Genomic DNA, 17,849 nt, shown 5'->3' with positions numbered 1-17,849 from the left:
AGCCGTGCACTGCTTAGCAGAACACGTGTCTACAGGAGCTTTTCTGCGTCTAACATACTTACATTCAGATGGGTTCATTACAAATGTAAGCTTTTAAATTTCATTCATTTCAGGGCTTCAATGTGGAAGATGAGTTGCTCAGGATATGCTTTTATACAACTGATAAAAATATACGGGACCTTTTGGTAGGTAAAGGTGTGACTGTGTAGCCTTTGTTTTTCATTTTGAGACAGGGTGTTGGTATGTAGTCCAAGCTGGCCTCCGATTCCTCGTCCTTCTCCCTCGGCTCTCTGGATGCTAGGATTACAGGCATGCCTGGCTGTGGATTACATTCTTATTAGACCACCTTGATGAATTTTTTTAACTTTAAAATAAATAATTTTAATATCTAGGAAACATGAGTTGGGGAAACATGATAATCCTTTTTTAATGATTGTATTTTGATATTTGACATTATGGTAAAGGAAAATTTACAAAAACTTTAAAATGCAGCTTAGAGGGTTGGCGGGCGGCTCTGCAGATAAAGGCTCCTGGCAAGCTTGGCAGCCTGAGTTCTGTCCCTGGGACCCACATGGTAGAGGGAGAGAACCCAGCTCCTACAAGTTGTCCTCTGACTTCCTCACACACGCACCTGCTGTGTCACACACACACACACACACACACACACATACACACACACCTGCTGTATCACACACACACACACACCTGCTGTGTCACACACACACACACACCTGCTGTGTCACACACACACACCTGCTGTGTCACACACACACACCTGCTGTGTCACACACAAACACACCTGCTGTGTCACACACACACACACCTGCTGTGTCACACACACACACACACCTGCTGTGTCACACACACACACACACACACCTGCTGTGTCACACACACACACACCTGCTGTATCACACACACACACCTGCTGTGTCACACACAAACACCTGCTGTATCACACACATACACCTGCTGTGTCACACACACACACCTGTTGTGTCACACACACACACCTGCTGTGTCACACACACACACCTGCTGTGTCACACACACACACCTGCTGTGTCACACACACACACCTGCTGTGTCACACACACACACACACCTGCTGTGTCACACACACACACCTGCTGTGTCACACACACACACCTGCTGTGTCACACACACACACCTGCTGTATCACACACACACCTGCTGTATCACACACACACACCTGCTGTGTCACACACACACACCTGCTGTGTCACACACACCTGCTGTGTCACACACACACACACCTGCTGTGTCACACACACACACACCTGCTGTGTCACACACACACACCTGCTGTGTCACACACACACACACCTGCTGTGTCACACACACACACCTGCTGTGTCACACACACACACACACCTGCTGTATCACACACACACACCTGCTGTATCACACACACACACCTGCTGTGTCACACACACACACCTGCTGTATCACACACACACACCTACTGTGTCACACACACACCTGCTGTGTCACACACACACACACCTGCTGTGTCACACACACACACACCTGCTGTGTCACACACACACACACACCTGCTGTGTCACACACACACCTGCTGTATCACACACACACACACACACACACCTGCTGTATCACACACACACACCTGCTGTGTCACACACACACACCTGCTGTATCACACACACACACCTGCTGTGTCACACACACACACCTGCTGTGTCACACACACACACCTGCTGTATCACACACACACACCTGCTGTGTCACACACACACACCTGCTGTGTCACACACACACACCTGCTGTGTCACACACACACACACCTGCTGTATCACACACACACCTGCTGTGTCACACACACACCTGCTGTATCACACACACACACCTGCTGTATCACACACACACACCTGCTGTGTCACACACACACCTGCTGTGTCACACACACCTGCTGTGTCACACACACACACCTGCTGTGTCACACACACACACCTGCTGTGTCACACACACACACCTGCTGTATCACACACACACCTGCTGTATCACACACACACACCTGCTGTGTCACACACACACACCTGCTGTGTCACACACACACACACCTGCTGTGTCACACACACACACCTGCTGTGTCACACACACACACACCTGCTGTGTCACACACACACACCTGCTGTGTCACACACACACACACCTGCTGTGTCACACACACACACCTGCTGTGTCACACACACACACACACCTGCTGTATCACACACACACACCTGCTGTATCACACACACACACCTGCTGTGTCACACACACACACCTGCTGTATCACACACACACACCTGACTGTGTCACACACACACCTGCTGTGTCACACACACACACACCTGCTGTGTCACACACACACACACCTGCTGTGTCACACACACACACACACCTGCTGTGTCACACACACACACACACACACACCTGCTGTATCACACACACACACACACACACACCTGCTGTATCACACACACACACCTGCTGTGTCACACACACACACACCTGCTGTGTCACACACACACACCTGCTGTGTCACACACACACACACCTGCTGTGTCACACACACACACCTGCTGTGTCACACACACACACACACCTGCTGTATCACACACACACACCTGCTGTATCACACACACACACCTGCTGTGTCACACACACACACCTGCTGTGTCACACACACACACCTGCTGTGTCACACACACACACCTGCTGCTGTATCACACACACACACCTGCTGTATCACACACACACACCTGCTGTGTCACACACACACACCTGCTGTATCACACACACACACCTGCTGTATCACACACACACACCTGCTGTGTCACACACACACACCTGCTGTGTCACACACACACACACCTGCTGTGTCACACACACACACACCTGCTGTGTCACACACACACACACACCTGCTGTGTCACACACACACCTGCTGTATCACACACACACACACACACACACCTGCTGTATCACACACACACACCTGCTGTGTCACACACACACACCTGCTGTATCACACACACACACCTGCTGTGTCACACACACACACCTGCTGTGTCACACACACACACCTGCTGTATCACACACACACACCTGCTGTGTCACACACACACACCTGCTGTGTCACACACACACACCTGCTGTGTCACACACACACACACCTGCTGTATCACACACACACCTGCTGTGTCACACACACACCTGCTGTATCACACACACACACCTGCTGTATCACACACACACACCTGCTGTGTCACACACACACCTGCTGTGTCACACACACCTGCTGTGTCACACACACACACCTGCTGTGTCACACACACACACCTGCTGTGTCACACACACACACCTGCTGTATCACACACACACCTGCTGTATCACACACACACACCTGCTGTGTCACACACACCTGCTGTGTCACACACACCTGCTGTGTCACACACACACCTGCTGTGTCACACACACACACACCTGCTGTGTCACACACACACACCTGCTGTGTCACACACACACACACCTGCTGTGTCACACACACACACCTGCTGTGTCACACACACACACACACCTGCTGTATCACACACACACACCTGCTGTATCACACACACACACCTGCTGTGTCACACACACACACCTGCTGTGTCACACACACACACCTGCTGTGTCACACACACACACACCTGCTGTATCACACACACACCTGCTGTGTCACACACACACCTGCTGTATCACACACACACACCTGCTGTATCACACACACACACCTGCTGTGTCACACACACACCTGCTGTGTCACACACACCTGCTGTGTCACACACACACACCTGCTGTGTCACACACACACACCTGCTGTGTCACACACACACACCTGCTGTGTCACACACACACATCTGCTGTGTCACACACACACACACCTGCTGTGTCACACACACACACACAAACCTGCTGTATCACACACACACACCTGCTGTGTCACACACACACACCTGCTGTATCACACACACACACACCTGCTGTGTCACACACACACACCTGCTGTATCACACACACACACCGGCTGTGTCACACACACACACCTGCTGTATCACACACACACCTGCTGTGTCACACACACACACACACACCTGCTGTATCTCACACACACACCTGCTGTGTCACACACACACACCTGCTGTATCACACACACACCTGCTGTATCACACACACACACACCTGCTGTGTCACACACACACACACCTGCTGTGTCACACACACACACACCTGCTGTGTCACACACACACACCTGCTGTGTCACACACACACACACCTGCTGTGTCACACACACACACACCTGCTGTGTCACACACACACACACACACATACACACACACACACCTGCTGTGTCACACACACACATCTGCTGTGTCACACACACACACCTGCTGTATCACACACACACACCTGCTGTGTCACACACACACACACCTGCTGTATCACACACACACCTGCTGTATCACACACACACACACCTGCTGTGTCACACACACACCTGCTGTATCACACACACACACCTGCTGTGTCACACACACACACACACCTGCTGTGTCACACACACACACACACCTGCTGTGTCACACACACACACACCTGCTGTGTCACACACACACCTGCTGTGTCACACACACACACCTGCTGTGTCACAACACACACACCTGCTGTGTCACACACACACACACCTGCTGTGTCACACACACACACACCTGCTGTGTCACACACACACACCTGCTGTGTCACACACACACACCTGCTGTGTCACACACACACACCTGCTGTGTCACACACACACACCTGCCTTGTCACACACACACACACACCTGCTGTGTCACACACACACACCTGCTGTGTCACACACACACACACCTGCTGTGTCACACACACACACACCTGCTGTGTCACACACACACACACCTGCTGTGTCACACACACACACCTGCTGTGTCACACACACACACACCTGCTGTGTCACACACACACACCTGCTGTGTCACACACACACACCTGCTGTGTAACACACACACACCTGCTGTGTCACACAGACACACACACACCTGCTGTGTCACACACACACACACACCTGCTGTGTCACACACACACACACACCTGCTGTGTCACACACACACACCTGCTGTGTCACACACACACACCTGCTGTGTCACACACACACACACCTGCTGTGTCACACACACACACCTGCTGTGTCACACACACACACACCTGCTGTCACACAGACACACACACACCTGCTGTGTCACACACACACACACCTGCTGTGTCACACACACACACCTGCTGTGTCACACACACACACACACCTGCTGTGTCACACACACACACACACCTGCTGTGTCACACACACACCTGCTGTGTCACACACACACACACACCTGCTGTGTCACACACACACACACTGCTGTGTCACACACACACAACACACACACCTGCTGTGTCACACACACACACCTGCTGTGTCACACACACACCTGTTGTGTCACACACACACACACCTGCTGTGTCACACACACACACCTGCTGTATCACACACACACACACCTGCTGTGTCACACACACACACCTGCTGTGTCACACACACACACCTGCTGTGTCACACACACACACACACCTGCTGTGTCACACACACACACCTGCTGTGTCACACACACACACACCTGCTGTGTCACACACACACCACCTGCTGTGTCCACACACACCTGTTGTGTCACACACACACACACACCCTGGCTGTATCACACACACACACACCTGCTGTGTCACACACACACCTGCTGTATCACACACACACACCTGCTGTCACCACACCCTGTACCACACCACACACACACCTGCTGTGTCACACACACACACACCTGCTGTGTCACACACACACACCTGCTGTGTCACACACACACACCTGCTGTGTCACACACACACACACCTGCTGTGCTCACACACACACACCTGCTGTGTCACACACACCTGTTGTGTCACACACACACACACCTGCTGTATCACCACACACACACACCTGCTGTGTCACACACACACCTGCTGTATCACACACACACACACCTGCTGTGTCACACACACACACACACCTGCTGTGTCACACACACACACATACACACACACACACCTGCTGTGTCACACACACACACCTGCTGTGTCACACACACACACCTGCTGTGTCACACAGCACACACACACACATACACACACCTACTGTGTCACACACATATACACACACACACACACAGACAGGTGTTGCTGTGCAAATCAAATAATGGAATGAAAAATTTTTAGTGTGGAATACAATTTCCTCCTCTTCCCTCCCTCCTTTCTCCCTTCTCTCCCTCTCTCTTCTTCTTCTTCCCCCTCCCCTCCACTCTTTCTTTGTGGTACTGTGGACCAAACCCAGGGCCTGAGGCATGCCAAACAAGCACTCTACCAGCTACATTCTACCTCAGCATACAGTTATTAAATGGCATTTAATCTCAAAAACAAAATGGCTTTTGTTTTGTCAATGGTTTTGATTTTTGTGTGGTAATTGCTCTAATTGCTTTTTATCCAAGGTTGAAATTTTAAAAGGAAAAGAATGTTTTTCTGAAAAAGAAAGAAGAACTATAGACTTTGTTCATCAAGTTGAGAAGTTTTATTCAGGACATTTCCAAGAAAATGTTCAGATGCACTCCTTCCCCAGGTAGGCTCACTCGTCCCCTAGGTAACAATGGAGAAGGCCGTGGGTAGCGAGCGCATTGTTTGTAATAATTGTGAGCAACTTTGCTTTTGTGAAAATAAGTACTCATTTCTCAGGAAGGTAAAATTTGTATCTTAAAGAGGGGCATCAGCTAGGCAGGGCAGTGGTGACACGTGACTTTAATTCCAGAGGCAGAGAAAGGTGGATCAGCATGAGTTCAAGGCCAGCCTGGTCTACAAGAGTGAGTTCCAGGACAGCCAGGGCTACACAGAGAAACCCTGTCTCGAAAAAACAAATACAAAAAAAAAATTAAAGTGTGTGTGTGTAAATAAATAAATAAATGAAATTTCACTGTTTTTAGTTATTGGATAAAGGAACAGGACTATTTGAAGCACAAATCTGTCTTGGATACATTCCTCAAATGTGATCGAATAGATGAGTTTAGTGAAAAGGACCATAGGATTGCACTGAATTGGGCTCGCTGGTGGGATCAGCAAACACAGGAATGCATCCTTTTCCCCAGGATAAGTCCAGAAGGTAAGTACAAAAGCCCCTGAAATGTGAGCATATTAAACGGGGAGTAAGTTAGACATTAATGTTTTAATATTTGGAAGTCTCTACTTGAGAATTCCTTTCGGCGGGGAAGGCTCACTTTCTTTAAAGTTCAGCCATGAGTTAAGACCTCTTGTTTACAAGGTTTTTGTAATGGATTTACACTGTGGTGGTGAAAAAGTCATGAGGTTCAGCGAGTGGATATTATCAAAGCAGTGTTATCACTCCAGCTTTGGAGTGACATCTCTCTGTCCAAACAGCCTCTGAGTTTCTTACATAAGCTGGGAATTAGTATCACACGGAGCTCTGGAGCCTAGCTAACTAGGTGAGCAGTGATAAAGTCTTAGCATCAGATTCATGCCTCTGTTTTAGCCTGAGTCTCTGTGTGGCAGAGGAGGAGAAAGCTGGCAACTTCGGTGCCTGTTTCGCTCAGACTCTGCAGGGAGGAACCTTCCCTCTTCGCATCTGTAGTGTTGACTGGAAGATTAACAGAGAAGACTGTTACATCAGTAGAGGCCTGCGTAGGCCACATGCTTTGACTACACAGTCAGTGACCACAGTTCACTGCGCTCCTAAAGGCTCTTGTCTTGTTCTTCATGTAGAATACAAAGCATATTCTCCGGATGCTCTCTGGAGATACCTCACGGCTTGCCATGACTGGTCAAGCATTAGCCTGTGGATTGAAGAATTTCAGACCCAGGAGACTGGGCCCCCTCAGCAGAACAAGTGGCCTCCTCTGAGCGTGGATGTCATTGATCAGAATACTTGCTGCAACAGTTACATGAGGAATAAGATTTTGGACAAGCTGGCCAGGTACTGTAACTGTGAGACGAAAGTCCAATGGGGAAAACAAAAGAAAGGAAAATTTTAAAAAATAATAATGATGGTGAGGGGCAGAATGCTTCCCCGGTGCCTGCAGGCTGTGTTCAGTGTGTGTGTTCACAGGTGTGCGATTGCACAGGTGTGGTTCCCCCCTTTAAATCACCGCAGGTCAGCGCGGGGCTGCTTCATAACGTAGCATTTGAAGGGTGTGGTTTAATGCCATGGTGGTGAAGAGATTCTCAAACTCCAGCTGCAGGTTCTCCCACAACATTTTGTGCCTTGTGTTGTTTTGTTTGTTGTGAGACAGGGTCTTGTGAGGTAGCCCAGATTGGCCTGGAACTTGCTACTTAGTGATCTCTGATGCAGAATTGTCATTAGAACTCTGAGGAGCATGTGGCAGGAGACAGAGTTAGAAACCCCAAGATGAGGTGTCCTGTGGCTGAATCCACTCTTCTTGCACAATAATACAAGATAATGTCACCACCTCTGCTGCATGGCCTTGACCTGCAAAGGACTATGGGAGTAAGACACAGAGCCGAGCGGGCTGCAGAGGACTGTGGGAGTAAGACACAGAGCCCAGCAGGCTGCAGAAGACTGTGGGAGTAAGACACAGAGCTGAGCGGGCTGCAGAGGACTATGGGAGTAAGACACAGAGCTGAGTGGTGATTTTAGCTCATTTATAAAGATAACTGTGTTAGATCTAACCATGTGAACTTGCCGTTTGTGTGTGTCCAAGTAGTTGACTGTCAGCTTTCACGTGGTTCAGTCTTACCTGTCTTCCTCTGAGGAAGGCTAGGTGTGCACATCAGCATGTGTCTCCCACTGTCACTCGAGTTCCTTTCCGCTCCTACTGCTGGGGAAGTCCTGATGCTCTCCGCCCTCACAGCGTGCAGGTGCAGTCAGATCCAGGAAGTGGAGAGCATTGCCTAAACCTCTCATTTATGGAGTGGAGCCCTTGAACATCTGATTTTTCTGGCCTCTGTTCTCATTGCATTAATGCTCTTCTCGTTTACTAAAAATGAGATATTGTATAATTTATATGATCAAAATATTTGCCTTAGCATTTGGTTGTTTAAAAAACTAACTTATCTGTTTTAATATGAATTGAAAAATTAATTTATGCTAAGCATGGCAGCACATGTCTTCAATCCCAGTACTCTGGAGGCAGAGACAGGCAGATCTCTGAGTTTGAGCCCAGCCTGGTCTACATACTGACTTCGAAGACAGCAACAGCTATGTAGAAAGACCCAAAACAATAATAATAATAAAGATTATAATACCTATTATGTAATTATATTAAAGAGGAAAATCATACCATTCTCATTAGATTCAGAAAGATTAGCAATTTAAAAATAGATGCAAAATCCCTTACCCTAAAATATTGGTGTCTAAAAATAACCATTCTAGCCAACATTGTCCAAATGGTGAAAAAGTACAAGCATTGTCTTTAGATTTGGAACAAAAAGAGCCCACGGCCACATTGTGTTACATTGTGGGCTCAGGAGCACTTCCAGCGGGTCTTGCTTTGGGTTGGAACAATCTGATTTTAAATGCATGTGTGGAAATGTGGGTCACAAACCTGTAGAAAGAAGTTGTCCTAAAGACGGCAAAGTTCACTCTAAACAGGGAAGACAGAGTGAGAGCAGAGAAGAGACTTGGACATATGCGACCGGTTTCTATGCGACAAGAGTGGTCCCAGAGCATGGTGGTCTTCTCGCGAGCAGCACTGTGAGAAATGAGCAGCCGTCTGGCAAACTGACACTGTGTATCGAGTCATTATGTCAGAACACATAAGAGCCTGAAGGAGGAGGCTTGCTTCCCAAATGTCCCAGGCAGCAGAGAAGCAGTTACCTGATACCAGAACTGTCGGTCAGGATCCTCAGAGAGAGGTGGCGGGCAGCTTGCAGTCTCTACTGCAGAGCCAGGCTAACTCTGTCCCCTCTCCCTGACTCTTCGCTCCTGACTGGGCAAATCACAGCACACAGGTGAGCGTCCAGGACCACAGCAGGGGAAGAGCAGAGCTTAGGTCTGAGGAGAGAGGCCACTAGAACCAATTCTTGGATATTTCACTGAAAAGGAAGCACAAATGACCACTAGCTAGTTTTCTGTCAACTTGACACAAGCTAGAGTCATCTGAGAGGAGGGAACCTCACTTGAGAAATTCCCTCCGTAAGAGCGACTATGGGCGAGCATGTAGGGCATGTTCTCAACTAGTGATTGATGGGGGCGGACCCAGCCCATTGTGGAGGAGGGGTCATTCTTGGGCGGTGGCCCTGGGTTCTATAAGAAAGTAGACTTAAGCAAAGGAAGAGTCTGAGTGGGGGCCCGGTGTCAGTGGTGCAGCAGAGACCGGGGCCTCAAACCAGACCAGTGATTGTGATTCGCCTACATGTAAAGCTGTATGGATAAAGGGGTTTACCACGTGACTCACGGTGTCACACTGCAGCTTCCATGATGAGATTGTCCCTTTCCTTTTTTTTTTTTCTCTTAAAGTTTATATTGTTTTATTTTGGGGCAGGGAAGGAGATGGGTAGGATCGGGAGGCATGATGTGAAAGACATAAAGAATAAATAAAAAGAGAGTTAAAAAAGAATGGGGGGGGGGGGCTGGAGAGATGGCTCAGAGGTTAAGAGCATTGCCTGCTCTTCCAAAGGTCCTGAGTTCAATTCCCGGCAACCACATGGTGGCTCACAACCATCTGTAATGAGGTCTGGTGCCCTCTTCTGGCCTGCAGACATACACACAAACAGAATATTGTATACTAAATAAATAAATAAATAAGAATTGAGCAGAGAATAATATACATTTTCAGTGCTTCATTCTTAGTGTAAAGTTCAAAGTTGACAAAATCGAACCATATATTATTGGGGTTGATTGTAGTTATAAGCTGTGAATTAAAAGGTAGGAATTAGTTACCACAGAAGTCAGACGGGTTGCTGTAGGGCTTGCAGCGGGAAGGAATATAGCAGTAGCTTCCAAAGCACAATTGTCTATAATCAGGATGCCAGTTATGTGGTATTTCTAGTTTCAAAATATCTAATTTTTAAAAATATTAGTTTATTTTTATTGCGTGTAAATGAGTATTCTGCCTGCATGTGTGTCTGTGCACCACCTGCGTTCCTGGTGCTCATGAAGGCCAGAAGAGGGCATGAGATCCTCTGGAACTAGAGTTCCAGATGTTTGTGAGCCTCCATGTGGGTGCTGGAATCGAACCCGGGTCCTCCAGAAGAGTGGCCCATGTTTTAACCACCAAGCCATCACTGTGGCCCTTATATAGTATTTCTTTTAACTCTGTGCGTGTGTTTCATGATCCTTTTGTATGGCAGTTTTGTATTTAGTAGTGAATTAATGAAAGGTGATATTTAAGTGCAGACCTCCATCCTTGTTAAGTAGTTGGTGTCTATTAAACTCTATGGCTTCTTAGCCACTCTTGTGGACACATGTTAACTTGAACCTTTCTCAGCCCTGTCCCACAGGAATGGGTTTAACGTCTCCTCTCTCAATCCTGCCCCACAGGAACGGGGTTTTTCTCGCATCTGAACTCGAAGACTTTGAACTCCTCCTCCTGAGACTCAGCCGGATTGGGGGCGTCATGCAGGACACCCTCCCCGTGCGAAGCTCCAGCCCCTCGGGAGGGTGGGACTTCCACGCCCACTTCATCCTCTACTGTGTGGAGCACAGCCTGCAGCACCTTCTCTACGTCTATCTTGACTACTACAGGTGAGCCCTGTGAGCCGGCTCCCGTGCCTTCCTGTTGTGCTGCCTGAGTGGTGGGATTACAAATGTGCACCGTGTGCCTACATGAACTGCTGTGGTCTTGTTTGTTTTTAAGACAGGGTCTCACCATGTAGCCCTGAAACTCACTGTGTAGACCAAGTTGGCCACAGCATCACAGAGGCCTGCTTTTACCTCCTAAATTGTGGGGTCAAAGGCAGCAGCTGTCACATGTGGCTCCTGAACTGCTTTGAGAAAGCATTAAGTGTTGAGAAACTGATCCTTTGGAAATAGTTTCTTCCACTTCCACACTTGGCACATCTGTGATCTCAGGATTATATTCAACTAAAGACATGTGTGTTTGTTGACATGAGTCTAGCATCTTATTAGCCTTTCAGATCACTTGAGATCAGAATGAAATGGTGTGTCTGGGACGTCAGTGAGTGGCAAAGCCCTTGTGTATCGTGCGCAAGGCCGTGGAGTCATTCACCAGCGCTGCATGGAAAAATGATAGAATGAAAAGCACGTTCGTTTTAAACGCTTAAAAGGAGAGACCTTAGCAGAAAGATAGACTGAACTAGCAATTCTTGGTTCTCTTCAGAGAATTCTAAAAAGAAACCTTAAATTTCATAGCCACTGTAAAATGGATTAATTTTAAAAGGTAGGTTTATATAGATAAATTTACATAAATCAGCATACGTTCATTTAAAACCAACTGTAGAATCCTGTCTGTGGCCATTGCTAATTGTTATTGGATCAGTATTAGCACCATTAGATGTAGTCTTTGATTGATATATATATATATCAATATATATATATACATATACACACACACATATATATACATATTCAGTGTGTGTGTGCATGTGGATGGGTGGGCACATATGCACAGGTGGGCACATGTGGAGGCCAGATGTTGATACCGAGTGATGTCCTCAGTCACTGTCCACCTACTTTTTCGGTACGATCGCTTATTGGACCTCAAACTTGCTGGTGGGATAGACAGCCAGCCAATGGACGCTAGGCAATTCCCCATCTCTACTCCACCTCTCTAGAGCTGAGGCTTCAGATTGCTGAGTCACTTAGATTTTTGTGTGGGCACTGGAGATCTGCATTCAGATTCTTATTATTGTATAGCAGACACTGTCTCTCAGTCAAATGCAGAGGTTACCAATATGACTCGTCTCTCTAGCTAGCTTGCTCTGGGGAATCTCCTGTCTCTGTCTTCTGACGCTGTAATTATGTGGGTTTCTAGAAACCTGGACTCTGGTCCTCACTATGGTCGCATGGCGAGAGCTTTGACCACTGAGCCACCTCCTCAGCCCCATCCTTTGTATACTTGTATGTGTCTCCCTCTCTGTCTGTCTCTCTCTCTCCTCGCGCGCGTGCGTGCGTGCGTGCGTGCGTGTGTGTGTGTGTGTGTGTGCCTGTACTCATTATAGGGAAGGGAGGTGTTTGTTTTCTCACTCTGTGGCTCAGGATGGATTTGAACTTACAGCAGTTCTCCTGCCTTAGCCTCCTGAGCACTGAGATTACAGGTGCTAGAGTTTATGTTCTTTTGTGTGGCCGTGCTGGAATCCAGCCCAAGGTGTTCTACTTGCCAGGCAAGGGCCCTGCATCTGACCTACAGCTAACTTTCAGGGTTTTTGAGACAAGGTTTTGCTGTGTAGCCCAGGCTGGCCTGAAATGCTACCTTATACTCGACACCAAAATTGTTTTCTAATGCTAGCTCTCACCTGAGCAAATGTGCTCAGGACAGTCATGTCCCGTGTGATAATCCCACACATTGTTTGTTTGTCTTTAAATATAGACTTAGCCCTGGAAATTGTCCTTTTTTGGAAAAGAAAGAACTACATGAAGCTCATCCTTGGCTTGAATTTTTGGTTCAGTGTCGGCAAGTTTCCAGTAACTTAACAGGTATTACGTTCAGTATTAAATACACAAGTCTTCTCTAGGTAAACTGTGAGTCTAACTGAATGGCATTTAACTTACAAACCTTTAAGTTAATCCTTTGACTGTAGTCAAATGTCTGACTGTGATCCAGGCTCACATTTTACTAATGATATAGAAAACTAAAAAACATGGTTTTTGCCTGCCAAGAAAAGTCAGAATTGGAGCCGAGAGCTTATGCAGTTAAATTCCCATCACGTCTGCCTTGTGCTCCGCTCTGCCGCTCGGTCACGCCACCCGCAGCACAGGCTCAGTTCCTGCTTTGGTAGATTGACACCCTTTCTCACAAAGAATTGGTGTGCCTTCTAGAAACCTGCTAGGAGTCTTTCCCTCCTCCCTCCTCCCCTCCCTCCCTTCCCTCTGTCCTCTCTCCCTCCCTCCTCCCTCCCTCCTCCCTCCCTCCCTCCCTCCCTTCTATTCTTTTACAGTGCTAGGGCCTCTCATGATAAGTCCCTATGCCCCAGGCATGTCTGTGGAGGTCAGAAGACAACTTTGTGGAGTCAGGTTCTCTCCTTCCACCCTTAGGCAGGTTCTAGGAGCCTATAAATCTTGCAGTCTGGAGCTCCAAATGAAAGGGAAAAAAACTCATGTATGTGTGGGATTGTTGTGTCCTTGGAAGGGAGCTGCTGAAACAACTGGTGGGGTTATGACTGGACAAGAAAAAAATCCCCTTTACCGCCAAGCATTCTAGCTAGTAATGTTCTTTCCAAATTCTGGGGAAAGATACTGGGTAAGCAACTATACATCAAGTAATGTCAACAACCAGTCTTTTATGTAGTGTCCAGTATTGTTAGGGTTACAGGTGGCAGTGTACACCCTTTAATCCTTACACCCGCGGGAGGCAGAGGCCAGCAGATCTCTGTGAGTTCAAGGCCAGCTTGGTCTACGCCTGAGTTCTAGGCCATAGGGCTATGTGGTGAGGTCCTGTTTCAAATAAACAAACAAAGGAAGCCACCTATAACTTCCATAAGGTCAAACCTGCATAGACCCAGCCTGGGCTTATGGGAAGATGACTGCCCACAAGTGGCCATCGGTAACATTTCCAGTTTCTTTCTGCTTTCTTTCATGACTACTCTTACATTCTCCATCTGGTTCCCGTGGCGCCTGCCCTGTGCAGAAGCATAGGAAACATCTGTGCTTTGTAACTGCCTTTGCGTAATGAGACAGCGCTCATGTTAATGTTGGCGTAAGATTTCTCTTGGAGAAATAGTCCCTCCACTAACTTACCAGTCTCTATTTTTTTGATGAACTTGTCATTACATTTTTTCCCAATTGTAAATAATTGTCTTGAATATATCTTAACGTAAAACCGTCGCTTATGTTCAAATGAGCTCTGCAGCACACGCAGGCCTCTGCACACAGAATTAACGAGTCGCAGGCCGTTGGCCGAAAGGGTTACTGTCAGGCCAGTTGCCGTCAGTGAGGTCGGGCCTTTGCCTGGCACAGCCTATTCGTGATGACCAACAAACAGTCACCCCGGAGCACTGCTGATGCGGTTTACCTGAGGCCTCCGAGTCCCTTGCTGCGAGGGGGCTGTGTGTAGGCATGTCTGCTGCTTTCTTTGTCCAGAGGGCCTTACTACTTTAGAATGTCACGTGTTGAAGTTTGACTCTGCTACCTTTACATTTTCTTTTGACAGTTTTATTTTTATGAAGATGAATCTTTTGAGTTTGACACACACACATGTCTTTTCATTGTTTTTAAACTTAGGAAGTTGTTCTTACTGTGGACAGAGTTAAAAATATCTTTCTCAGAATTCTATCTCTCTCAATTTGGTAATTATCCCTTTTATTTTCAGATCCCAAACTGATCTTCCAGGCCAGCCTTGCAAATGCTCAAATTTTGATTCCCACCAATCAGGCCAGTGTGAGCAGTATGCTCTTGGAAGGACACACCCTCCTGGCCCTCGCTACTACCATGTATGCTCCTGGGGGTGTCAGCCAGGTACGGGAGTCACTCAGACTTACTGTGGTGAAATCGGGTTGATTTGAAACTTGGCATAGACAACCGGGATTGTCTAAACCTTAGCTTCCAAGTGTCCTCATAGATGGGTGAGCACTAAACGGGTGAGTTCACGGTCCTGTGTCCTGAGCTGAAACAGAATTCAGGCATGGACAGAGATTCTTTGTCCCTTTGGTGTGTTTTCTATAACGCCAGGACAGAATCACGATCAGGTTACTTCTGCAAGTCATCTGTGGCTTGTGATGTGTCTGTGCGTTTACCCTTTTGAAAGGTTTATTTGAAAGCATAATTTTTAGCTTTCCCTATAAACTCCTCTGGGGGACATGTGGATGTGCTCCTGTGCTCTCTGAACATACAGTGTGTCGGGGCAGAGGGCGAGAATGCTGCCGGACAACCCCTCTCCAGGAGTTTCTTCCCGGTGGCAGTTACCCTTAGATTGCTGCTGTGCTTGAATGGCTAAGCTACTCGCGCCCACTTTTAGCCACCAGTCAGAGGGTACAGGTCAAGAAAGGACTGTGGAATCATCTGCATGATGGTATTTATTTATTTATGTGTTTTTATTTTTGGTTTTTTGACACAGGGTCTTACTAAGTAGCTCTGGCTGCCCTGGAACTCAACTGTGTAGCCCAGGCCTCTGCCTCCCAAGTGCTGGGGTTAAAGGTGTGCCCTGTCATTGCCCAGCTCTTTTATTTGTGAGCAGGCTCACTCTCTAGGCCAAGTAGGCCTGTAATCCCCTGTGTGACCCAGGCTAGTCTTGGATTCTGAGTGATTTTTCTGCCTCAGCCTCCCAAATGCTGGACGATATGCAGGCCCCACCATGTCCAGCAGTAATAGTTGTGAGATCTTTTAAGATATTAATGAATGTTAAATAGAAATATTATAAACACTGGAGTAGGGATGACTTTTTCCCCAAACAACATATGGTTTGAGAGCAGTAGATCTAGCTCTCCTCCTAATCTTGCAGGAAATGGAGGCTGGATCTAGTCCAGCGTCATGCAGCCGTGCGGCCGCTGTGCCAGTACTGTTTCACTTCGAGCCGTCTCCTATAGTGGCTGGTTTTTACATCTTAAAATATACATGCTAAACGTCACTCCCATCTGTAATGTGTCTTCTTGCTTAGGTCATTCAGAACGAAGAAAATGAGAACTGTTTGAAGAAGGTGGACCCCCAGCTCCTGAAGGTGGCTTTGACACCTTACCCAAAGCTGAAAGCCGCCCTCTTCCCACAGGGCGCCGCTCCCAGTGTCCTGCCCTCTGATGTCACACTCTACCACCTCCTTCAGGTAATGTGTTTAGGGAGCTGGTTCTTGGGTGTGCCAGTCAGGTCTTTGCCAGGAAACAGAAAACCCTACCTCCTGTAGACACTCAGGGTAAGGAATCATGGCAAAGAAGGATAAAGCTCTGAGCCTACACCCAGAAGAATGGCGTGGAAACATATCATTTTGCTTCTGTTTCAAAGGATGTACAGACCCTCTGAGACCTACTCAGGCTGTGGAGGAGAAGCATCTTTTGCCCGTATCTCAGTTCAACAGGCTTTCTTCTTTACATATATGCTCACAGTATCTTCAGTGCAGCCTAAGTTCTGTTGTTCTTTAGAGATGTGAAATCTGCCCTACTCAGATGTGAGGAATTCTTGAGGTGGACTAACGCTACTTGGAAGTGTGGTTCACAAATATGCCAGAACTGTCTGTTTCTGGAATACCCTGAGGTTAGCAGCTTGTGCTAGAGTGCAAGCCCATCACGCCACTTGGTATGCCCTCGAGATCAGTTTTCTGTAGTTTCCCGAAGAATGGGTCTGGATGATGGCTCAGCGGTTAAAGCACTGGATGCTCTTCCAGAGGACCTGGGTTTGATTCCCAGCACCCACATGGCCACTCACAACCATCTGTAACTCTAATTCTGGGAATCCGATTGCCCCCTGCTGGCCTCCACAGGTACTAGGCACACATACACGCTGGCAAAACACTCATATACAGAAATCCTTAGAAGAATTTCCTGAAGGCAGCCTCGTACTGGCTGCACATTCTGGTGCAGGCGTGTCTGCCATGGTTGCAGCACTTTGTGTAGCATTGGTGTAAACC

General features: G+C 47.8%; 1 protein-coding gene across 1 annotated transcript in view; it reads left to right on the top strand.

The window, feature by feature from the left end:
* Positions 1–17,849, top strand: part of Spg11 (SPG11 vesicle trafficking associated, spatacsin) — a 66,712-nt gene that overhangs the window by 24,041 nt on the left and 24,822 nt on the right. Inside the window, exons 12-19 of the mRNA XM_075961973.1 lie at positions 114–185; positions 6,645–6,772; positions 7,131–7,306; positions 7,924–8,134; positions 11,660–11,863; positions 13,668–13,774; positions 15,606–15,751; positions 16,890–17,051. Coding sequence (XP_075818088.1) covers positions 114–185; positions 6,645–6,772; positions 7,131–7,306; positions 7,924–8,134; positions 11,660–11,863; positions 13,668–13,774; positions 15,606–15,751; positions 16,890–17,051 — 1,206 coding nt within the window. The remainder of the gene's footprint in view (positions 1–113; positions 186–6,644; positions 6,773–7,130; positions 7,307–7,923; positions 8,135–11,659; positions 11,864–13,667; positions 13,775–15,605; positions 15,752–16,889; positions 17,052–17,849) is intronic.

This window comes from Microtus pennsylvanicus, chromosome 2, assembly GCF_037038515.1.
Source record: "Microtus pennsylvanicus isolate mMicPen1 chromosome 2, mMicPen1.hap1, whole genome shotgun sequence".
NCBI classification, from domain to species: Eukaryota; Metazoa; Chordata; class Mammalia; order Rodentia; family Cricetidae; genus Microtus; species Microtus pennsylvanicus.
This window is presented reverse-complemented; position numbering and strand designations above follow the sequence as displayed.